Below are 25151 nucleotides of genomic sequence, written 5' to 3' on the forward strand. Positions count from 1 at the left end.
TCGCATCAAGAACTGAGAATGGGCTCAACCAAATAAACGCAGTCCTACTGCGCACTGCTGTCTGGGCTGAGATTGCTTACGAGCAGCTCGGTCACTACCCACCACTGCAAGCACTAGCATCACGAGTTGTGCATTCAAAAAAGCGACATTTATTTTTTAAATCACGATCTCTGGTCGAACCCTGAGCGACCTCTTGTGGAAACCCGTTAAGAAACCCTGGTCCAGACCATAGACCCCTCAGCCCCACTCCCTGGCCTTCTCCCTGACTCCTTTGATGCTGTGTCCAAACGAACCAATCAAGCTCTGCCTTAAATACACCCAACAACCTGGCCTCCACAGATACCTGTGGTAACAAATTCCACAAATTCACCACCCTCTGGCTAAAGGAATTTCTCTGCATCTCTGTTTTAAATGGATGCCACTCTATCCTGAGGCTGTGCCCTCTTGTCCTAAACTCCCCCATCATGGGAAACAACCTTTCCACATTTACTCTGTCATTTACTAAGATGTTAACATCTTAGTCCAAGTGTATTTTCAATTCTGGCTTGGCCTTTCGACATTGGAAAGGTTTCAATGAGATTTATTCCCCCACCCCCCACCCCCCGCAGTCCTTCTAAAGTCCAGCAAGTACAGACTCGGAGCCATCAAACTTTTCTCATACAATAACCCTTTCATTCCCAGAATCATCCTTGTGAACCTCCTCTGAACGCTCTCCAATGCCACCACATCTTTTCTTGGATGAAGAGCCCAAAACTGTTCAGAATACTCAAGGAAAGACCATTCAAGGGATCGAGTTTTAACTATCTTACTACTCTTTGGAATTGATAATGACAATATCATTTTTTAAATTTTAATTATTACTGAATATTTACTTTTTTAAAATATTTTAATTTTAAGCATCTTATCTTTTATTCCCTCCTCTTGCATATAATCTTTTCTCCCATTATTTCACGGCCTACGTGTAATTTTATATTGCTTATAATGTAGTTTACTCTTGGTGAAATCTGATACATTCGGGGGGCTTTCTCTGATCACAGTAGTGCAGCTGATGAAAAGCTACCTCACGGTTCAAGTGAACCATATTCAATTTTTATATCTGTGTAGATGAGGGTTAAATTCTGGGAGGAGTTGATGAGCACTGCGAATAAGATGGTACTGATGTAGAATTGGAGTAATATGATTGCTCGACGGTCAGTCAGTACAAGCTCTGGGTTGAAGGGCCTGTCATTGTGTTGGATAAATCTGACTACATGACTAAGTCTCAGATTCCATGTAGTGGGCACAGAGCCACTTCACTGCTTTGGCTTGCATTGTGAAGCCCTGTCAAGTCCGTGGCCCTGTGGTCACCATAGTTTCAATCCATTTAGTTCCTGCTCACTCCACACCCCTCCCATCAGACTTCCCAGGAATCTTCCAGATTGAGCATTAATCTAGGTACAATTGTCGGTACCCAAGGGAAGGGTAAAAATATCTGTAATGGATGAAGAATGTTTCTGTATATTTACAGCTCCCATTCCAGAGCATTATAGCACATCTGTCTTTTACCATTACCAGTGGCTCTTCTTTGGGAAACAGTTTAGATTTCTTTTTCAGCTGTCTCCAGATTATTCACCTCCAACCTCTCCCATCCCAAACTCTCGCTTTAGAAGGGGAGTTAACTGTGTTTTCAGTAAAAATGGTTCTAAAGCTGATTTGATGAGCTTGCTGAGCGTTAACTACTAATCATCCTGTGATTGACTGTGAACAGTAACTGGTGAAAACCGCATGCAAGATCCTGCTCCTGGCATTTGTTTCTTTTTTTTTTGTTCTGTTTAAGCAGTTTGTCTTTGGTTCATAATATGTTCTTCAGGCACTGAACATATCCAGGTGTACTTAGCCAGCAAAATAAAATTACGGCACTATCTCAGTCATGTTGAGACTTACTTTCTATTTGTTAAATTTTAATTGCATTTTTATTATAATATAATACTACTGCTAATATTACTAATTACTGACATTATATAACATAATATTAATGATCTAAAATTATGTGATAAGAAGAAGAATATTTGTGGTTGTGATTTCTGTTGGCAGCATTTTGGGATTCAATAAATTGCATAGAACAGAAGTAGTGATTTTTGTTTTGTGCTACATGTTTTCAAATAACACTTTAATGAAAATATTCTTCTAATCATCACTTTCATTGTACCTTGTGAGAAAATCCTTAAAGTGCAGGTGAAGTTTATGTTTAGTTCCTCTGGTCAAACAGAAAATAATCAGTATGAGCACACTAGGTAAGCTACTCTGTCAGGTATGCCCTGCTATTAAGCATGGAAATTGTAATTGAACTTAAATATGAAGTTTCAAAGATGTTACCAAAGAAAAAGAAAAAAACAAGAACTCTTCCAGAAGCACAATTTTAGAACATAGATCATTTAAATCTTCAAATGCAATTGTTTAGAAAGCATGGTCATAATTAGTTTTTAAACTTCCTTTGTACTGCTGATTTTCTCTTTGTCCTGATGGGAAATATGGAGATGTGGACTTCACCAAATTCCTGCATATAATTTTCATGCAAATAACTGGATAGCAAAATGAGCCCATCTGATATACAAACCCCAGAGGAGTACAGATGCCAAATGAATTGCCTTTTTTTCCCTTCCATCATTACTGTTGCAGTTTACTTTCAACAGTGAAAATTCATTCTGTATTTTTGCTGCAATGATTCAGCTGTTCACTTACTTTTGAGTGTTTCACTTTATTTTAGCCACATTGGTTTACCTTTGAAGTTGTGACCTAAGTGTGTAATTGCAATCTTTGGGTCATCTGTAAGTGTCCACAAATGAGCCTTGTTGGAGAAATCCATACGATGTAGGGTTGATTTGTACTTTAAGTTTATGTAGGGAAAAAAGCTGCTAAGTGAGCAAAAGCATTGGGGAACTTGGAATGAGACAAAAGATTGTAGAAGTAAAAGGTTTGAAACATGTAAAGGAACTTCTTATCCTTTGGTTTTCTAATCCCAGGAACTTAAAATAATTTGTGTGTTTGCCAGGAATGCAGAAGGACTTGCTCTGGTGCACATTAAGTAGATAAATTGCAGAGGCGGTCTTCTAGTAAGGCCTAATTACTTTTTGTTGGATAATGGCCTTGATAATGGTCAAGAGTCTCTATGCAATTACATTGTATAAGCTGTATAGGCTGTACAATTACACTGTATAGGCTGCTGTGGAGGATGCAGTCAAGTGCACTTGCGCCAAGGATTGAGATGTTATGGAAGATTTCTTCAAAGTGCTTGTTCAGTTGGTACCTCTCTGCCCTGATAAGTTCATCTATGTTCTTGACATTGAGTGGAAGTGGTTGTTTGGGTCATAAAAGGTCTTGATAGCACAGAAGAACACATGCTCTGCAGCTGAGCTCCAGGCAATTGTTGACTTGTTCACTGAAGCAAATGAGGGGATGGGTTTTAGACTTGACGTGTACAAGACAAAGGTCCTCTGCCAGCCTGTCCCTGCTGTACAGTATTGCCCTTTAACAAGAAACCTTCATGAGAAGATCAATAAAAATGTGATTAGCTTCTTTTTAACATGCTTACAATGCACTAGGACACCCGTTAGTCATTTTTGATTAATTTGACTATCAATGCTTCTAGATTTGGCACAAAGCTTGTGATCTACTGGGTAGCTGTGGTCCCTGCCCTCCAATATGCTCTAGGACCTGGACTGCTTAACTTCAGCACCTCAGTACATTGAAAGAGTCCACTGATGTCAAAATCCTTCAAATTCACTGGAAGAATAAGTGATTCAATGCTTGCAGCACTCAACACAGTTATTTTCAGTTGTCTATGCTGGGCTTATATCTATGCCAGTCATGTGCCTGACGTGCTCAATATTGAGCTCTATCACAGAAAAAAAAATTACATGTAATTGAAGAGGAACAATCCAAGGATATTTTCAAAGCCACCTTGTTAAAAAAATAAAACATTCACACTCACTCAAAGAGGAGGAGTAGCATTTGTAATCCAATTGAAATTGTCTCTGATGTATTGGGAGTTCACAGAAACTACAGGAGTTCAGGGGAGTAGATCCCCTCACAATCTACCCATTCTCCTGTACTGCCCTACCCCAGGAAGAGTGCACTTCCTACTGTGCCCTCGATAGTATTTTCCACTCCAGTTTGATAGATTTTAAAGCAAGTCAGTTGCTTTTGTGTCCCAGCCAAAAAAATGTACATACAAGATTCTAATCAAGGTTCAGTATTACATTAGTAGCCAGCCGAGATTTGGAATGACCTAAAACAATGATGCCAGCACTTAATATGGAAAAGCACATGGTACAATATCATACAAATCTTCACAGGTAACTCTGAGAATTGACGATACTTCAATAAAAGTGGAGTGCATTTATCCCATAGTATCTTTTCCAGCTTCATCAGTCCAAAGTCCTCATATGTGTTGAACACTTCCAATAGCCCTCAGTTTCTTTGCTTCAAATGTTTATCTAGGTCGCCTGCAAAGAGTTGAGGAATTTGCCACCTCTTTCACTACTAGCAAAATATTACATGTTTCAGGAACTGTCAAAAAAATTCTCTAATTATCTTACTTACTTTTTTAAAATTGCTCTTTACCTTTTGTCAACAGTAGAAATGTTTACTTTTTATCATCAAATTCTCATATAGGCTTGAAATTTTCCATGTAGCCTCTTCTGTCCTAGTGGAAATAGTGTTGTTTCATGATTACTTGTCTACTTTAAGTGGCACTTTGAAGAAATGTTAACGCAGAAACTTCATCGTGCCACATTGTGTTTTGGAATACCAGGTGGGTGTCCAAGCATCTGTATAGCTTGCTTAAAACATGATGGGGTGAATACAGAGAACCACGGACGTATCCGTTAGAGACTTCTATTGAATATGGGGAAATCAGCATTGGCAACAGCAAAGTTCTATTTTATTACTTTGTGGAACCTCATCCCCAGGCATATTCTTTGCACTGCACATTTGGATTGAAGATATGATTGTTGTTGTAAATGAAGAATACAGAACAGCAGACCTGGATTATCAATGGGGTGCCAACCTGCTGATACAACGTCACTCCTGTGCAGAGTAAACAGTTGGCACATTGTGCTGTGGACTTTCCCAACTAATCCATCTGGTGACAGCTCTGTGCTTTTACCGCTCAGTTGTAAATATCACTTTACAACTTAGCAGCTGCAACTCCTCTATCAGTTAGTTGGAGGTGGTTCTAAAAGCTTACGCCTAGTCCTCTGCATTGGTTTTAGGTATAGTCATCTCAAATGATAGGCATGTTCACTGAGGCACCTCCTACCTTCTTTAATTGTTGTCTAGCAATGACAACTGAGTTTCCTATGATCGCAGAAGCCAGTCTTCAAGTAATTTGATCCATTCTCTGGGATACCAAGAAACTCTTGTGCATACCGGATATGAGACCTGAAAACAAACTGCTTATTCTCTAGATATATCCACAGCTTGCCAAGTAATTCCAGTATAAGCACAAGCTCTGTCCCAATGAAGGGTCTTAGCCTGAAAAGCCGATTGTTTATTCATTTCCACAGATGCTGCCTGACCTGCTGAATTCCTCCAGCATTTTGTGTGTGCTGCTTTGGATTTCCAGCATATGCAGATTTTTTTCATGTTTGCCAATGGAAATTCTTATACAATTTTAAAAAAAGAGAGAAATCCAATCTGGCTAGTTACTACTTCCAGTGATCAAGTGATGAGCTTTCCACTGATGTGTCAAGCCTAGCACAGAGGAGGTGGTTGAGTTTAAAGGGATGGACATTACAAGACTGATTTTGGCAGTGATATCCTTTATGTTTTGAAGAAATAAAAATATAACCAAAGTTGATGTTTATAATTCTGAATGTTTAAGCACTGGTCATTCGAAGAAACTGACTGTAAGATTAAGTGTAGTAATTTAAGGCTTTAATTAGATTTAATCAGCATTTTTTTTAACTAACAAGTTAACAGTTATGCTCCTCATCGCCAATTGTAGGACTCCCCTAAACTTCAAACATCATTCAACTGGCAGTACTGTCCCATTTTAACTTAACTTCCACTCAAATAGTGTTCTAGTCTCTTCATTTAAACACATCTTTAATTGTACTTTATGTATAACAGTCACCACAACTTGAATAAAATGGTTTTTGAATCCCTGTGGAAGAGGTGAAAGGACATGTTCATTCTGCCATGAGAAATAATTTGAATTGGGTATCTTAGTAAAACAACAGTTCACTGACCTTCTAATGGCTAAGTGGTCGAATTTTTGGGCATCGAGCTGCACATGTTTAAGTTCTACAAATTATCATTCTCTGTAAGGTTTTTATGAGCACTGGTTTGTTGTTAATTTTTTGACTGGAGGTCTTGTCAGTTTCTAAATTTGCTTTTCTGTTCTAACAGATATAAGGCATCCTGAAGAACTCTCGCTGCTGAGAAAACCTAAAGATCCAACAAAAAAGAAAAAACGAAAGACGGACGAAAAAGACCAAGGTGAAGATGAGGCATTGGAGTTGGAGGGACCATTAATCACTCCAGGATCAGGTCTGTAACAGTGTTTCTCCGATTATTAGAGAAAAAGATGTGAATGTGAAGAGCCGAGACATCTGAGGTTGCAATCTTCCTGATGTACGCAGTGTATCTGGGTTTCATCTGCCATCTCCTATTGTATCAAAGTCTTCAGTCAGTTTTATACATCACTGTTCATGTACAGTACTTCCAGAGAAACACCAGGTAAAAGGATGCAGCTCAGTACTTGCATTCTGAGAGCCTTTTACAAATAACTTCTTGCTCTTGCAGTTCAGTTGATATCTATATTAGAAAGAAACCAAACAGCTTTGCTATGGTTGAGAGCATAAAAGAAAAGGCAAGCATAATTGGCTTTTAAGTTAAATTTGTGCCTTTTTGCATTTTTTCAATTAAATTTTAATGCATAATGATCCATTTTTTTAACATGGAAGTTTAATGTGAAGATTTTCAAAACAACAGTGACCAATGAAAAATGGTAAATCCTCTGGAGTAGCAATTCCTTTGCTCTTGGATCCTTGCTATGGCATAGGCAGGTGCAGAATTTTTACAAGCTTTCACTGCACTCTTCATAAATCGAAAGGTCTTTATATTCAGAGTTTATCTAAGCCCAGGCATTTCTATTGAGCAAAACACCATTTTTGACTGAGGGTTCACCTGCTGATCTGACATTGTCACAACTGGCACTTGCAGCTCTGTATGCATCAAGTTGTTAAACCAGAATTTTTGAAGGAAACCAAACTAAAGTTCCCCTTTTGAAATTTTTCATAAACTATTGCTATGTGAATGAGGTATTTTGCCTCACAAGATGTACAAAATGATCAGTGCTCTCTAAGGCAGTTAAGGATCTACTGTCTAACTGAACATTCTTTCTTTAGCAGTACAGTATCTAGCCTGTAGTTCCTGAGGTAATGTGTATATTAGAAATATTGCAGACTATGCAAACTGGGTTTTATTTTCATTAGACAGTTATTCTCCATGCATGATCTAGGACTGCCTCTTGCTTCACAAAATACCAACATTTTTCATTGTCTTATGAAATCTGCCAATTTGCCAGGTAGAATAATCCTAAAATTTAAAATCCTTTATCCTTGTGAGTTGTTGTGTGAGAGCCCTGATAGCTCTCTGCTACTCCTTGCATACCCACAATATGCAAGTTTGTGGTGCTTGATCGATTCCATCACCTGTAAGGCTTTGGACTGCCTTTGTAATTCAGGTTATCTAACTGATCTCAAATTTTCATCTCATGGAAGTCAGGCAACCTTTCACTACACAAAGACGTCCTTTGATATTTACTGGCAACAGATATCTGCTTATTGGAATTGTTTTCAGAGCAGAAGATAATTATCATAAACCACCTTCCATCATAGGTGGGAAATGGGTGTGATTGCTGAAAATTACATAGTCTTCAATACTGTTTGCTCCAGCTTTGCAACCGAAGCAGCTTGTGCCATAAAGCAATTAGACATTACTGATGTTCGGGTATGGGTTGATAAGGAATAATTAACAGTCATGCAGCCAAAGTGCTAAGTAAAGATATTCTGGTTAGGGGCATGTTACTTCTCACTGACAAAAACACATGATACAGTAAACGCTTTTTGTGTGGGGGTTTAAGTAAATAGTTCACCGACAGCTTTATTGCTGTCATTGGCAGCATGGTAAGTCAGCCATGATATCGCTGTTTTCATAACATGCACACAGCCAACAAAGAAGTACAGCATAAAAATGGGCCCTTGCAATTATACCTTTATACTTGTATTGATTTTCCCCAGATGCTGAATATTTTACTGCAAATTCCACCTTAAAAAGAGATGTGCATTAGTATCCATAATCTCAGCAACAAATTGAAAGCATTTTTCTCCCTGCAAGTTGAAAATTAGTTTGATATTGCCTAATTTTAACAGTTTAACAATAATAGCATTTAGTCAAAACTAGCTAGCATTTGTCAAGTACAATTTATCTATGACCGTCAGTATGTAGGCTAAGTGCCACACTTCCTGAATCGCATTCATTTTTAGAAAAATTGAATTCAAATTCTGAATAATGTTGAGCTGAGCTGAAAGCTTCTGTTAAGCTAACTTGAAAACTTCCATGAACCATTTAGCTCATTCAAGTTTTACAGATGGGTGTGGCATTTAGGGCTTGAAGCCAAGAAGCTACAATCCATCATTTCTTTTATAAAGATGCAGTTTCTGATTGATGGACTGAAAGGGCATGATTGTAGTCAGCGAAATCATTTCAGCACAAAATCTTTTCCATCTGGCATGGCCATTGACAATATATACACATGATGCAAAATTTAGTGTAGAGTAAAGACTGGGAACTTCTAAAGTTGTGAAATTTTTTGATTCTGGTAAGGCATCCTAGTGAAAAGGAAATGCAGTAGATTCCAGTTAATTTGGCTGTTGGTAAATCAGGGCAGCTGTTTATTTGGGACAACTCTTGAAGAACTAAATCTAATCGAGAAAATAGCCGGGATTCCCTGTGTTTATTTGGGACACTATGCCATTAAGTTGGGACAAGAGACTTGATGAACAGTTTCTAACTAGATCAATCCTGTGCACTTGTGTGGTTTTTAGACACTATACCATGCTTAGAGTGAAGTTTTTTGTAAATAGCATCAGTTGTATGTGTTTGTGTTCAAAAATCTGTGATTTTTGTCACTGATAGTTCATGAGAAATAAGCAGTAAAGACAATTCAGAACTGTTTTGCTCACTTTGTTTCAAGCATTCAGGCTCAGAGATGCCAGAAACATGGGAGTGTAAATGAAATGATTTCACTACTTGAAATTAGGAACTACAAAGAATTTTAAAAGTGCCAACAATCAGTTTGAACGTTACACTGAAAAGATGAAGGATTTGGAGGATGCAATTGTCTGCACTAGATGTCTGCATTGATTTTGTTCACTTAGTCAATCAAGAGAACACAGCAATGTACGCTGGATTAATTCCTCCGTCAATAACTATTAGGAACTAGTAAACAGCTTTATAGTACTGTAGTAACATTAGTTGCATTATAATTTGTTCTATATGGCATTTAAATACATAAATTTGTTTCACAGCCAAACAGTGGTTTGTCTTTTTTTATATATACCTTTTTAACTGTTTCATTGGAACTTTGGCTAATTGGAGCAGCCACTGAATTGGACCAAAATGGACATGGCCTGGTGTGTCCCAATTAACTGGAATCCACGGTATTTGATAGCCTTGTGCATATCATGTGGAACATATTCATTTGGATTTGGATAAGGAAATCTGCTGAAGTTCCAATTTGTGCTACCTACATTTTTTTTAATCCTATTAGATATCTTCACTTAGGAAAAGGTGGTGGTTGATCAAAGTTCTTATTAGAATGCATTTTAATGAATGTGCTATTTTCCACAGAATATAACATCACTAGCAACAAGTATCTTAACTTCTGTTCTTTGAAGCGTAGTTGCTGGTGCAGCACTGGAACTAAAAGTAACTGGCCTTTGCGCCTACTAATGCTTTGCGAATGTAGTCACAGATCAGCGTTGATGAAGAGAATTTTAATTCAAAGGGATTCAAAGTACATTTATTATCAAAGTGTGTATGCAGTATACAACCCTAAGATTCTCCCCACAGACAGCCACAAAACAAAGAAACGTGAAGTCCATTGAAAGAGAAAAAAATCAAACCGCCAACTTGCAAAAAAAAAAGAGAAAAATGGTGTGAACGGCAAAAAAGAGCAAAAATACAATATAAAACATCAAGCTACAAAGTCAGCGAAACAATCCAGGCATGTTCATTTCTGGCTGTGTTCAATTCAGTCTAGCACTGTGTTGTTCCTTGCATGCAGGCCACAGAGCCAGTTTGCCCAGATCAGAATGGCACAAAATAGCAACAACAGAAGAAAGCAACCAGAAACACATCGTAACATGTACACCAGTCCACAAACTGCATCAATTAAACCTTTCCCAAGACCCATGGAGTCCAGCAGCATTGAGTGAGATACCAATTGGACACAGGCACCTTCCTCCAGGCACAGCAAGTGGGAGAGAGAGAGAGAGACTGCTCACTCACAGGCAGTCAGCACTGAACACCAGCTTGCCTTCTGCTCTTGGCCTCACTGATTTCAATTTTCTTCAACATTTAGATTGGAGAGAAATGGAGTTGATCATGGCTGCACATTCCGCTCGAAACCTTATCAAACTCCCTCAGAGACAGCAAAATGCCAGACTGCTCATTCAGCCCCAAAAAAACACCATCAAATAGTAGATCACAGGGTCCAATAGTAGCTGAATCATATTTGGAAAAAGGAAAACAAGTAATAAAGGAAGTAAAATAAGTGGCTTCATAAATTGTCTGAAGGATGTCTATAAGTGAATCCAGAATTTTGAGTAATTCCCTAATGGATTGTTTTCCAGCAGGAAATATTTTCCGCTCAGTATTTCCTTTATTGTTGGTGCTTACTAACTTTTGATTCTTTAGCTAACCTTGTGGAAGAGTAGATTCTCAGGGTTACTTTACCTAAGGTTCCATTACAATTGATTTTTCGCTCAACCTAAATCTACACATATCAGCTACCAGTCTCTGACCCAATCCCACCCCATGTACTACTATATACTGGCAATCTTCCCAGCTCCCTCTCAAATGTAGCTTCTTACTTTTTTCCAGATTTGTTTTTATTCTAGACTCAGCATCTGCATTCTCTGTATCTTCAGATTTTTCAGTGCTCTTAATGTTATTTGTTTTAAAAACTGAACAGGACACAGGAAACTCATCAGTGCACAAATCTGTTCTGCTGTTCAATGAAATCATAGCTAATCTCAATCTCATTTTATTTTTTAACCTTGTGTCTGGTTTTATGTTAATTAATTGAGTTTTAAGAACTTGCTCTTATCATTAGAACTAAGGCATTTTGGTGCTGCCAGTAACAATATGATTTATCTTTCAGTACTTCAGTCCATTTCCTTTTGAGTACAACTTGTGCATGTATTTGTAATATATCTCATCTCTCAATCTCATTTAAATATATTGTCAAATTAACTTCCGTATACAATTCTTGAATTTAAATCACTTTATTTTTACAAATTAGCACCAGCGGTCCTTAGAACCCAGGGGTATCCCACTGCATGTTCTTACAATATAGCAGTTGTCTAGCCGTCAGGAAACAGGTTATTCACATGCCACAAATGTTGTCATCTATAGTCTTTTAAGGGAAACTTTTTGCACTTAATGGAGCGGATCGGGGTTTTCCCGAAACGTTGAAATCACCAACTCAATGTACTAGTAACTTAATGCATAAAAGCATGCAGATGTGGTCAAGAGATTCAGGTCAATATACAGAGAATGTCAGAGGAACTCAGCAGGTCAGGCAGCATCGATGAAAACGAATAAACAGTCACGTTTTGGGCTGAGACTCTTCATCAGACCAGAAAGAAAGGGGCAAGATGCCAGTATAAGAAGGTGAGTGGGGGAGCAGGACAACGTAAGAAGCTGGGAAGTGATAGGTGGAAAAGGTAACCAATTATCAATGTGGTGTAGAAGTGTGATCTAAGCGGCTTTGATCGTGGAATAATTGTTGGTACCAGACAGGGTGGTCTGAATATCTCAGACTGCTGATCACCTGGAATTTTCACCTATAACATTCTCCAGATTTTATAAAAAATAGTACCATCAGTGAACAGCAGTTCTGTGGGTGAAAATGCTTTGTTAATGTGAGAGGCCAGGGGAGAATGGCCAGACTGGTTCAAGAAGACAGGAAGGCATCTAACTCAAATAACCACGCATTACAACATTGGTATGCAGAAGAGCATCCCTGAACACACAACACGTGAAACCTTGAAGTGGATGGGCTGCAACAGCAAAAGACCACATACACTCAATGGCCACTTTATTTGGTGGCCACTGAGTGTATGAAGGCAGATACTTGCAATAAAAATCAGTACAAAGACTGCAGATCTGGTTCCTACTTCTCTGCAGCACACCAACTGTGCTTTATTATTAAATAACCACTCAAGATTGTAATAGTGCCATAGAATGATACACTCATAAAATTGAGTTTATTTGGCTCTGTGGATGTATCTCAAAAGGCCCTGTTCTGCAGTCTATAATTTCTGTTAAAAGGCCAAAATTAATAGTGATTAGAAGGCAACAATAGACCCATGAGAACCTGGAGCACAGAAGTAAAAATGTGTTTGTGTATCGGCTCCTGTCCAGGTCTGATAAGTGCATGCAGTGGGGGGGTGGGGGTGGGAAATCCTCTACAGAAATGAATAAAACATTGTGTTTTTACAGGTATTGCCAGAGCTTTGAATTTAAATTGCATGTAGCAAAGAAACAAACTCTTCAGCCCACTGTGACGATGTCAATCATCCAGGACCCATCTATGTTAGACAGTGTATTGCTAAATGATGTTAATATCACTTAGCAATGTACAGCCTTCTGTGCCTTGACAAATTCAAGGGTGCTCGCCAAAATGTTTTAAAGGTTGTGAGAGTTTCTGCCTTCATCACCCACTCAGGCGGTGCATTTCAGATACTATTCTTTCCTCTGATCCCTCTGTGAATCTCTTTGCCCTTTTACCTAAAAGCCCAACCTTCGAGTCTTAGACCCCCCCCAGTCATGGGGATATATACATCCAGGAGTCACCAAGCTGAGTGCAAAATTAAAAATATAACTGAAGTTTTCTGTGAGAATTGTAATCTAGAAATTTCATTTATTTGACGGTAAATCTACATACTAATTGAGTGGCCTAGTTGAGTGGTCTTTCATTGATTGTGTTGTGGTTAGCCTATAGATTTTTTGAAAATGTCAGCAAGTAAAAGAAACTTAGGGTTATATGTGGTGACATATATGTACTTTGATAATAAAATTTGTCTATTGAATAATGATAATTCATGTTATACACATCCTTCTATTTGTTGCTTCAAACTTCAATTAAAATCCATTTTCAGAGCTAACGTAAGCTTGTGAATCTTTTTGCCAAATCAGAGCAGCATACCTTGTGTAATTTTGATTGAATGTTGTAAGTTGTAAAATGGAAACTTTCATTCTTGGTTTGTAATCTTTAGTCATTGGTAACTAAAGAAGTCTTATTTCAAAAGGCTGTGCTAGGAAATGGACCAAATCTCATTGCTCGTCTTATGTTAGTTCTCGCATGGTATTTTATAATTGTTATAGACAGATGGCATGCGGATTTATTTTTTTCTTCCATATATAGTATACTTAATGGGTTGGAAGGAAAATGAATGCATTACTTCAGTACAGCATCAATTGTACGACTCACTTTTACAGAATGTGATGGTTTTTGTATACCCCTTATCATTACTCCTTATTTTGATGAAAATAGACCAGATTTATTTAAAAACTCATAGTAGATATCTTCTAAACTTCCCTGGTAGACCTTTAGTGAGACTTTAAAATGTAAACTTTGGAGGAGTTTGATAGTAAGCAGTCACCACTTTTGATTTATTTTATCTTTCTGTCATTTTAATGATTGCTAAACATTTTCACTTTTATCTACTATGATTTTTAAATTTGTGTTGTAAAGGTGTCTTGATTTTATTTTTAAAGGCTTTTTGATATTGTCATTACTGAGGGATAATTCACTTACAAGTTACTCATCATCCTAGTCTTTGGTGGTGTTTTAATCGTAGTTCTGCAAAAATATTTAAAGATATTGTAGATTTGAAGGCTGGAGATGAAGTGTAAATTGCTAGGCAGTAACAATAATAGAACACCTGCAAGTATTTAAGGCAAATGTGAGGATTACAGTATTGCAGATCTCCTTGGTAGCTGGCTATTGTCAGAGAACCTCCTGAGGTGGTGTAGAACAACTGGTCTTCAGTGACTGCTAAGTCTCTGTTTCACTATTGGCAATGAATTCCCAATGGAACTGCATCTCTGAGACTGATAATTACCATTTTCATTAGAGCTGCAGCTGAGGTTAAAACTCATAAGGGAGAAGATTCTTGCAAGACACAATTTATGGTACAGAGGAGGTTTTTTGCTCCATCATCCATGCTGCCCAACCATGGATTTTGAGTGAGATAATTATTCTCAACCTCCAATCGTTTATTCCACTGACTTAATGTAGATATATGCCACCTGGGTACTGACCACTGCTAAATAATACGCTCGGCAGAGGATGGTGCTCGGAGAAGCTGTGCCAGAGGGGATGGTCGGAGGCTGGGAGGTTCGACGGTCTCGGAGTCTGCTGCGGTCAGGTCGCTTTCACTGTGTGCTGTGTCTGCGAGGCTGGGTTCGACAGAGCTTTCACTGTGTGCTGCGTCTGCGAGGCTGAGTTGGGCGGCGCCATGGAAGTCCATAGCGGGGGTATTCCCTTCTGCGGCCGGCATGGGATGGCGAGTCTGTCAGGACCCTGAGGACTTGTGGAAACTGTGTGGTGGTTTCTTTTGAACTCATAGTCTTTTAACATCTTTAGACTATTTTTACTGTGCCCATGGTCTGCTTTTTTTTTGTCAATTATGCTATTGTTTGCACTGTTGTAACTATATGTTGTAACTTTGTGGTTTTGTGCAGGTCTTGTAGCTTTAGGTTTTGGTCTTGTTTTGTCTGGTGGATTTGGAGCTCCTTTCTAGGAATGTGCTAAGACGATAGCGCGATATTAATACACAGCAGCCTCTCCGGACTCTGGATTGGGGTTTGCCAAATGTTATGTGGATTTGCTGGTGTAGTCTGTTTTGTCATGTGCTTTTGTGATATCATTCTGGAGGAACATTGTCTCATTTTTTAACTGCATTGCATTTGCAGTTTCTAAATGACAGTAATCTGAATCTGAATAAAATGGAATCATACTGAGACACTTCATAGTTTATACATCTTTAAATTTACCTTCCCCCACTGCACCTCTACTGTCACTAAGAAAGTAACCACGGACTTGATGGTACCTTGTAATTTTTAGAATTCTCCACCATTGGCAGCATCCTCCCGTCTCTCCTTTGCACGCTTACTGTTGCTATTGCCTCGTACTTGCAGTGTGGGCACTAGAACTGGCCACCACTTGTCTTTAGATTAATGTTTTGTATGTTCTAGCACAGCATCTCTGCCCTTGCCTGTTACTAGTAGGGGCAAAGGATAAAAGTATCCTGCGCATTGCCTTAACCACAGTTATCCAGCTTTCCTGCTAACTTCAATGATTTGTGGACAAATACTCAACAATTGCCCTGGATTGTCAGCATCATTGTCAAAGTTCAAAGTAAATTTATTACATATATGTCACCATGCAGAACCCAGCGATTCATTTTCTTGCGGGCATACACAGTAAACAGAATAGAATCAAAAACTACCCAAAAGGCCAATGTGCAGAAGACAACTATGCAAATAGAAAAGATAAATTAAAATGTTGGGAAATGTACAACATGAATTCTAGAAAATCATAACATAATAAGAAAAGGTTTTGAAGCTAAAGATGCAAACCATGAAACCCCTGAGTTTAAGTTCATGGCTGATCTGAACTTGGCTTCAACACCTGTCTTGTTCCCACAACTCTTGATTTCCCCATCTTATCCGAAGTGCTATCTTTTTAGATTCAAGTATATTTAGTAACCCAACTTCCACGACTCTGCAAAGATTAATAACCCTTAAGGAAGAAGCAATCACTTCTCATCTTGGTCTTGAAAGCTGGAACTCCTATTCAGAAACTGTTTAAAACACTTCGGTGCATCCCTAACCCCATTACCATCACCGCCACAAAAAAAGCAGCTTCTTAGCATGTTCATGGTTGAATCTTCTCAAGATCTCGTATGTAATAATAAAGCTCCCATTTCTAATCTCCAATGTCACAGGTAAATCAGCATACTCTTTTCTCATATATACAGTAACCCTTTTATAACTGAAATTATCTGATGAATCTTATCTGCTTGATAATCAAAGTGTGGTTTCACCAGTCATACAACAGTGACGAAGCTTACTACTCTTGTATACCAATTGTCTTGCATTTGAGGCAAGTATCCATAATTACTTGGCTGTAATTTAATGTATTTCTTGCACAAGAAACTACAGTGACTTTGAATGCCATTTAAATAATCTGTTTTTCTATTCTGCTTGCCAAATTAGTCAACCTGTCATTTATTTGTATTTATTTTTTACCAACTATTATAGCTTTTCCCCATTAGCTCAACTCATTATACTTCTTTGTGTTTTCATAACTTATTCCTACTTGGTTAGAAATAAACTTGGATCCAATGAGCTAACCCTTTGTCCAAATCAGAGAGAGCTCACTGATAAAACTCAATTCGTATTCATGATCTGTTATCATTAAAAGTGAAGTTGTCATCATACCTATCCAGATTTTAATTGTATTGCAGCTTCAAAGTTTGTTTTAATGTTAAAGAAATTCTCAGTCTGTGCTTCCAAAGTTAAGTTTAGTAAGATTATCCTGTTGTCTGTCCTAACTCCTTCTGATGTCAGTGACATTATATGGGTGATAATAGACTGTTTTTGGACATGGCTGAAAACATTGCTGCATTCCTCTCCACTGTTATTTAGTTGCTGGTAGTGTAGCCTCTGCATCTATCATAGTTTATGGATGGGTTATCTGGTAAATTAGAATTGCAATTAACAATCAGGGAGATTAAGTGTAATCTTTGGGGAGGGCATGGTGGCAGGTAGAATTAACAACCAATTATGGTTGTTAATCATGTCTGTGCTTGGGGGTTTTAGTAGTAAAGACCTTCAACCTCTCTTTGTAGTGTATGTCTAACCCTATATTCCATGAATCACGCCAGTGGACTTTCCCTGCAAACCTCCAATGCAAGTATATCTTTAAATGTGAAAGCTAAAAGTACACAATATCACAGGTACATACATCCTCCATAGCAACTTGTGAAGTCTCATCAAATCATCCCTATCTTAATGTTTATATGCTTGCTGTAAAGTCTAGCCGACCATTGCCCATTCTGATCATTTGATACATCAGCCTGCCAACCTTTTGTTTTATGCACCAGGACCCTCTTGTGCTGCAATACTTGATAGTTTCACTCCCTTTAGATGAAATGCTTCTTCATCCCTCTGCAGTGGATAACCCCACATTCTCCCAATGCACCATCTGCTGTACGCAAGACCTTTTATATGATATCCTATATGTCATCCAGGAATCCAGAGAGATCACTCCTTTCCCTTTATCCACTCAGTTTGTAACAGGAACTCCAGCTAATTTGCTGAAGGTAATTTCCCTTTTATATGAATTTCTAAATGTCCCGTAATTACCATTTAAGTAACGAAATCCAGTTTAAGACATCGGGCAAAGTGACCTTGCGTTTCATGTTTTCTGTTTCCCATCCATCTTGACTAGTGATTTCTGGTTGGCTGCCAATGACCAGTGTCATTCCACAGGGCTCAGTTTTGGTGGGAATGCTTCTTTATCTCATTATATGTCAGTGATTTGGATGACCAAATTGATGGCTTTGTGGCCAGGGTTGCAGACAATACAAAGAAAGGTGGAAGGGCAGGCAATGCTGAGGAAGCAGAGGTCTGCAAAAGGAACTTGGACAGATTAGGAGAATGGACAAAGAATTTGCAGAGATGGAATAGAGTATAGAGAAGTGTATGGTCATGCACTTTGCTAAAAGGAATAAAGAGGTAGACTAATTTCTAAATGGAGAGGAAAGTTCAGAAATCAGAGGTGCATTGGAATTGGGGAGGGGGGGGGGGATCCTCGTGCAGGATTCCCTAAAGGTTAACTTGCATTTCAAGTCAGTGGTAAGGAAGGCAAATGCAATGTTAGCATTCATTTTGAGTATAATGCTTGCCCTAAATGTTCTGAATTAGCCACATGAGATTTCCTGTTGCACAACCTTAGGCAAATTAAAGAGAATGCAGTCTGATTCTTAGTTACTTGCAATGTCAAATATCATTCCACCAAATACCACTTTGCGCGTTGGTGCATGGCCAAGTGGCTAAGGCGTCGGTCTAGTGATCTGAAGGTCATGAGTTCAAGCCTCAGCTGAGGCAGCGTGTTGTGTCCTTGAGCAAGGCACTTAACCACACATCGCTCTGCAACGACATCGGTGCCAAGCTGTATCGGCCTAGTGCCCTTCCCTTGGACAACGTCGGTGGCATGGAGAGGGGAGACTTGCAGCTTGGGCAACTGCCGGTCTTCCATACAACCTTGCCCAAGCCTCAGTCATCATCAAAATCGATGGACAGCCGAAGAAGAGTAAGAAGACCTCTTGATGATTTAGCCAGCCACCCAAACCATTCTCATTTACAAAATCGATAGAATGCAAACGGTGCTGACTCTCTTAAAGGAGCCATCAATTTTGTTTCCCTGTGGTCCTCCAAATTTGGCATGTACTGTTGCTCCATTGAAATAGTAATGTGGAGGGCCTTCATCAAAAGGACAGCAGTCGATCAAGCTACTTTCACCAAACCATTCTCCCAGAAATCAGAAACATGAGTAGTTATCCTTTTTAAAAAATCTACTTTTATTTTGAAAATTAAAATTTATTTTACTTCCTTAAAACAATTGGACCACGCAGTTTGTGATCTCAGCTGACTGCACAAACCAAATCTCTTCCCTTCAGTGTCTTCTTGCACCAGGCACTTTTGCCAATAGAAGCATTTGCTTCTTGATGAATGTACAAGGCCATCAAACAAAAAAATGAGGGTGTGTTTGAAGAGTTGGGAACAATATATGAAGGAAAGGAAGCGGTGGAAATGAATCCATGTCTTTTCATTTAAAAGAATCCTGCAGATTAGAGCTACTGTATAATCTGATTCTCAGATAAGGTTTGGGGAATGCAGGAATTTGATATTTTAAGACTCCTTCCTGATTACACTGGGGACGGAATTGTCACTAGAAAAGAAAAATCCAGGATTTCTTGGAGCAACACAATAAGTTGAATATTTAAAAAGAAACAGGGAATGGAAATGTGAGACCGATACAAAAGAGATCATTTTGGGCCACATATCAGCAGTGATCAACATATCCCTGATCAACATATTTTATAGCATTAAAGAAACAATTGCATATTCTTTAATGGAATAGAGGTATCGTTGTAGTAGATGAAATATTCCTAGATGAAGGCCTTGGTTGGGTCAGCAACTTCTCTCATTCAAGCTGGTTTTTGCAGATCCATCTGTATTTATCTTGATGCTTGCTGATATGCTGGAATATTATATTGAAATGGTCATAATAGCCTTTATGTCCTCTTAATTTCTTTCTCAGCACAGCTTTCTGATGTACCATTCTAACATTTTAGCACATTAGTTTCATCAGTGGTGTGGTAGATTTTGCAGCTAGCTGTTGAAAACTTGATATTAGCACCTCTTACTTTTAAAGCAAAAGGATGTGGTGTGGTGGTGGTTGCATTGTAAATGGCATATTTTGCAGCTAATGAAATAATGAAATTATTTGTAGTTTGCGTATTTCTAATTGTTTAAGCTGGTAATATTTTGAATCATTGTATGATTAAGTGTAAGCAAATCTGTATTTTAATTTCTAGTGAAAGGAGTTTGAATAATTTTGAAGACTAAACTATTTTTCGATTTTCAGGCATAGGAATGATTTTAAGTTTGTTCCTTAGTCTTCAAATTGTCAGCTGGTACAGAGAATAGGATGGTCTGGATTTGGCAATTTAGAAGTTGAGAGGGAAGTAGGGAGAACAATATGATGGATCTGTTCTGTTTTATGGAATTTCATGCTTTGGCAAGTTGCCTACGTGAACATTCCATTTACATTTGTATAAGATAAATATTTATTGATCCCAAAGGAAATGACAGTGTCACAGTAACATTACAAGTTCACAGATGTACAATATTAGAAGAGAAGAAAGAAAATAGTTTTAAAAAAAATAGGTTACATTAAACAGTCTAACAGGAGGGGGTCATCACTTCCCCAGCTATAGGTTGACTCATTATAGAGCCTTATGGTCATGAGTAAGAATGACCTCTTTGGAGCAGCACAGTTGTCTTAGTCTGTTACTAAATGTGCTCCTCCATTCAACCAAGGTGGCATGCGGAGGGTGAGAAACATTGTCCAGAATTGTCAGGATTTTCTGGAGGGTCCTTTGTTCTACTGTAACCCCCAGTGTATCCAGTTTGACTCCTATAACAGAGCCAGCCTTTCTGATCAGTTTATTGAGCCTATTTGCATCACCATTGCATCGCCCATAGTGATGCCATTGCCCTAACACACCACCACATGGAAGATTGTACTGGCGACATTAGACTGGTAGAACATGTGAAGGAGAGGCCTGCATACTCTAAAGGATCTTAGTCTCCTCAGGAAGTAGAATGTATCATCCAGGTGCTCCCCCAGGTACTGTGGGTCCTCATCATCAATAGCAACAGGGAGCAGTGCAAGCTTAGTCTTCTGAAAGTCCATCACCATCTCCTTTGTCTTACTGATGTTGAGCTGCAGATGATTCAGTTTGCACTATTTGACAAAGGCCCTGTATTCATCCTCCTGTCCTCCCTTTATACATCCAACTATCGCTGAGTCATCAGAGACTTTCTGCAGATAACATGACTCAGTGTTGTATCTAAAGTCCGAGGTATACAGGGTAAACAGGAATGGAGCCAATACTGTCCCCTGTGGGGGCACCAGTGTTGCTTAGAGCCATGTCTGACACACAGCTGTGAAGCCACACAAGCTGCGGTCTGTCAGTCAGGTAGTCCATTATCCAGGATACAAATGAAGTGGCAACCTGCATTGAATGGGGCTTTTCCCTCAACAATGAGGGCTGTATGATACTGAAGGCACTTGAGAAAACAGAGCACATGATCCTCACAGTGTTGCCCTGCTTATCAAAATGGGAGAAGTCTCTTTTCATCAGGTAGAAGACAGCATCATCAACTCCAGTGTGCTCTTGTTAGGCAAACTGAGGGGATCGAGGCTGATCTGACCAGGTGTCTGAGCTGAGCCAGGACCAGCCTCTCTAGGGTGTTCATGATGTGTGAGGTCAGGCCCACAGGACTGTAGTCATTCCCCAAGACTTTTGGTTGGCCCTTCATGGGTACTGGAACAACACATGATGTTCTCTACACAGTCGAGACCCTTTCCAGGCTGAGACTCAGATGGAAAATGCGCTGGAGAACTCCACACAGCTGCTCAGCACACTCCTTCAGGACCTTGTGGTTCACACCATCTGGTCCCAATGCTTTGCCTTGTCTGAGTTTCCCCAGAGCCCTTCTCACCTGCTCAGTAGTGAAGATGAGTCCATGATGACTGGGGAGTTGATGGAAGATGGGGGTTGGGAGAGGTAAAGATCAGGACAATAGCAGTTGTTATGTGGAGGTGTGGAAGGCAGGTGCAGGGCAAGGAGGGGATGTATCTGGTATCCTGTGTTGTTCATCCACATGTTTAACTGAAGGAGGGAAGAGGGGAGGTGTTGGTGTTGAGGTGTCTTGGCACCTCAGACAAGGATGTCTCCCCTGTGATTGTTTCAGTTGGGAAGATGAAAGGAGAGACATGGTAGCAACACGAGTAATGGGATATGGGTTCTGCAACAAAGCTCTCCATCAAAGGGCCAAATATCAATCTGCTGGGAAAATTCAGCAGGTCAGGCTATATCCTTGCAGTCAGAGGGACGGTCTGTGCTTTGGGTCAACACTCTGCATCGAGTGTAGAGGGGAAATAGGCAGGGAAGGGCTGAGATAAGTATTGAAAGTAATAGGTGAAGAGGGCAGATGGAGCTGGGGTTAGGGTAGGGAAAGGAGAGTGAAGGTAGGAGGTACATGTTGGAATCCGAGAAGTAATGACAAAGATGCAGATTCTGGAATCTTTTGAATAAGGAACATGTGATAAATGATTCCAGGTAAGGAGGGATGATGGATGGATCGAATCCCCATGAGTGCAGAATAGGAAACTGAATATGTTGTGTTACGAAACCCCATAACTGGGTCACTTACCAGCAAAGATAGAGGTCCGTTGAAGTCTGATGGTACTATTTTTAACAGTATTTATTAATAAAGGGCACAAAAATAAGATTAATGCAAACATACAGATAATATACGTCATCAATACTAAATCTAACAGCGCGGGTATAATAATAATAAGAAATAGCTCTATCGTTGTCTAGGGGATAATGTATTGTCCGATGGAAATATAAAAGTCACTGTTAGTTCGTTCAAGCTGCAGCATTTTGGGTTTAAGAGAGACGGGTTAAACTTGCCCAGGTCTTTTATGATGCCAATCCTTTGCGTCGTGGGGAGTTAGTTTCCCCATTGTTAGCTAAAAGCCGTGTTCCGTGGTACAAGCCACCAGTTCCAGGCAAACGGAACTGAACGCACGTGGCCTCCTTCCAATGGTTTCCACTATTACGGGATCGCTAGCGTTTCTTCTGGTGCATCTGAGGGGCTGTTCCCACAGACCCTCTTTTATCCTGACTCACAGGGTCTCAGATGTCAATCAGGTTGGGGGTGATGCAATCCCTCCCTCAACCAGCCCACTTTGCCTGAGGGTTTCCACGTAGTACAGTATGGCAATACACAAGTTCAGCTTCAAGAGACAATGGCCGTGTCCCGTAGCTTTATATCACCAGGGGAATGAGACATTCTGCACGTCTCTCTCTCATTTCCTGGGTCTCCTGACCCAAATCAATAGTGATCTTGTGATTCTGATAAAGGAGGGGGCTACAGGCGTAACACCCCCTTTCTTCAACGCGTTTTCACCAGCGGTTAAAACGAAGTAGTACAGAGTCTTACAGGATTGTAGAATCTAACACAATACAAAAGCTTTTCCTTTTCACTACATAGTAATACAGTTATACATTCAATTCAGCATCTACACAGTTAACGATTACAGTGTCACTTCCTTTAATATCTTAACATCTTGTACCTTACTAAAGTCTTGTAGCATCAGACTTCAATTTAATAACCACCTATTTTTATTTCTTTCCTTCGGCAAACAAAACTAAGGAGTTGTGATCTTAGCTTACGTGTATCTACAAAAGTTCATGCAAATACTAATCTTTCTGTTGTTTTCAAACTTAACAGGCAGGCTTCCATGGGGTTGTCTTTATTATTCACATGCTTTGTCGAAATCCCGTACAACTGACTTTTGCTATTTAAAAATGGCATCCCCATTAACCGTCGCCTCTTTTCCGGTTAGTACCCTGGCGACATAAACACTTGCCCACTTCTTCCATAGGGGTTATTTTATCAACACCGTGTCCCAAACTTAGACCATCTTCTGAATTTCCATCCAATTCTTTAATTTTACACAGGTGGCTAGCCCTCTCTTCAGGACCCTTCAGGCTATGTGTTTTCAGTTCAAACTCTTTGTTCAAGCAGCATTTTAAATTCTGCCTTTTCACACACACTCTGGAATAACAATAGCCTGCCCCCCCCCCGGTCATCTCCCAACTTAATCTGTAAGCGATCCACAGGTTTTAAAATTTCTTCATTCGATTTGGGAACTACATATTTCTCGTTTCCTTCAATAATAATATTTATCTCCCCATCTTTGAGCTCCGCATTAACTTTGAGCACAAACACCTGGGAACTCTCACTTCCCACTATTACTACTATTACTACGGTTAACCCTTTCTTCACTGAACCAAGTCTATCGGACCCACAAGGACGGCCGTTCCGTTCAACTGAATCAAATACCTCAGACTTTTTCTGAGCTCCGTTACTAGGTTCAGTACCACGTGCATCCCCATCTTGGACATACTCAAACGGGACATTGGCCTCTTTCAGGCTTTCAATACCCGTACCCGGTCCAAATTCTAAATTCCCCTGATTCTCCCAGCTACTCTCTGGGCAACTCCCTTCCGGAGTAAACTCAACCCCGCGGGCTGAAACAACCTCATCTGCCAACCCAGCAGACTTCTTCAAGGTAAGGGCACCCTTTTCATCTAGGACTGCCCTCATTTCATTATCGGGAACACCTCCAGCATTTTCAACTTCTTCAAACAGTTCTGCCAACCCAGACAGATCATCCAGGTCCAACCCTGGACCTTTTAACAGCTCTATCTGTGTCTCATCTTTATCTTCTGCCTCTAGAACTTTTCTCCTCGCTAAGGGCAGGTCTACCTCCTCTCCCTTACCCTCTTTCACTTTACTACTCTTCGTTTTACCACCCTCTAAACTCTAGTGGTACAGGGTCGGTAAAAACATCTCGGCCAAATCGAAACTGGCCAGATTTAAACTGCTCTCGTTCTCAGCTGCCTTTCTCGACATGCTGCGAGTGATCACGCATGCGGGATAGATCTTGGAATCTAGGGCCGCAACACTCACCAGCCGGCTTGTCATCGTCATTGCTGCCCAAACCTTCCCACCTGCTAAATCGTTACCGAGAAGGACGTCCGCGTTAGTTCTCGGGAAGTCTGATCGCACCCCTATTTCAACTGGTCCAGACACCAGCTCACAATCCATAATAACCTTATGTAAGGGCACCATTTCTGTCCTTTTACTTATTCCTTTCACAGCTACCATTCTCATCTTGCGACCAAGCTCTAGTACCTTACTGCTGATCAATGACAGCTCAGCTGCCGTGTCTCTCCAGATCCATACAGGAACTGGTGTGTCTCCTCCCTCACAGACACAGTTCCGTGTGATAGACAAGTCTCAGACCCTTCTCGTACTCTGTCTATCCGGGGCTCTCTTGTCGATTTACTGATTACCACGGCACATCAGATAGGGACTGCTGCTTTCCCTTTTCCTGTCTTTTTCCTTGGAGCAAAGCACCGAGATGCAATATGCCC

At 39.8% G+C, this 25151-nt stretch overlaps 1 protein-coding gene across 6 annotated transcripts in view; it reads left to right on the forward strand.

The window, feature by feature from the left end:
* Positions 1–25151, forward strand: part of fermt2 (FERM domain containing kindlin 2) — a 147034-nt gene that overhangs the window by 60485 nt on the left and 61398 nt on the right. For all 6 annotated transcript variants that reach the window (XM_059957874.1, XM_059957831.1, XM_059957859.1 and 3 more), the window contains exon 4: positions 6391–6531. In XM_059957874.1, the coding sequence (XP_059813857.1) occupies positions 6391–6531 (141 nt within the window). The remainder of the gene's footprint in view (positions 1–6390; positions 6532–25151) is intronic.

The sequence above is a fragment of the Hypanus sabinus genome, chromosome 2 (assembly GCF_030144855.1).
Source record: "Hypanus sabinus isolate sHypSab1 chromosome 2, sHypSab1.hap1, whole genome shotgun sequence".
In the NCBI taxonomy this organism is placed as follows: Eukaryota; Metazoa; Chordata; class Chondrichthyes; order Myliobatiformes; family Dasyatidae; genus Hypanus; species Hypanus sabinus.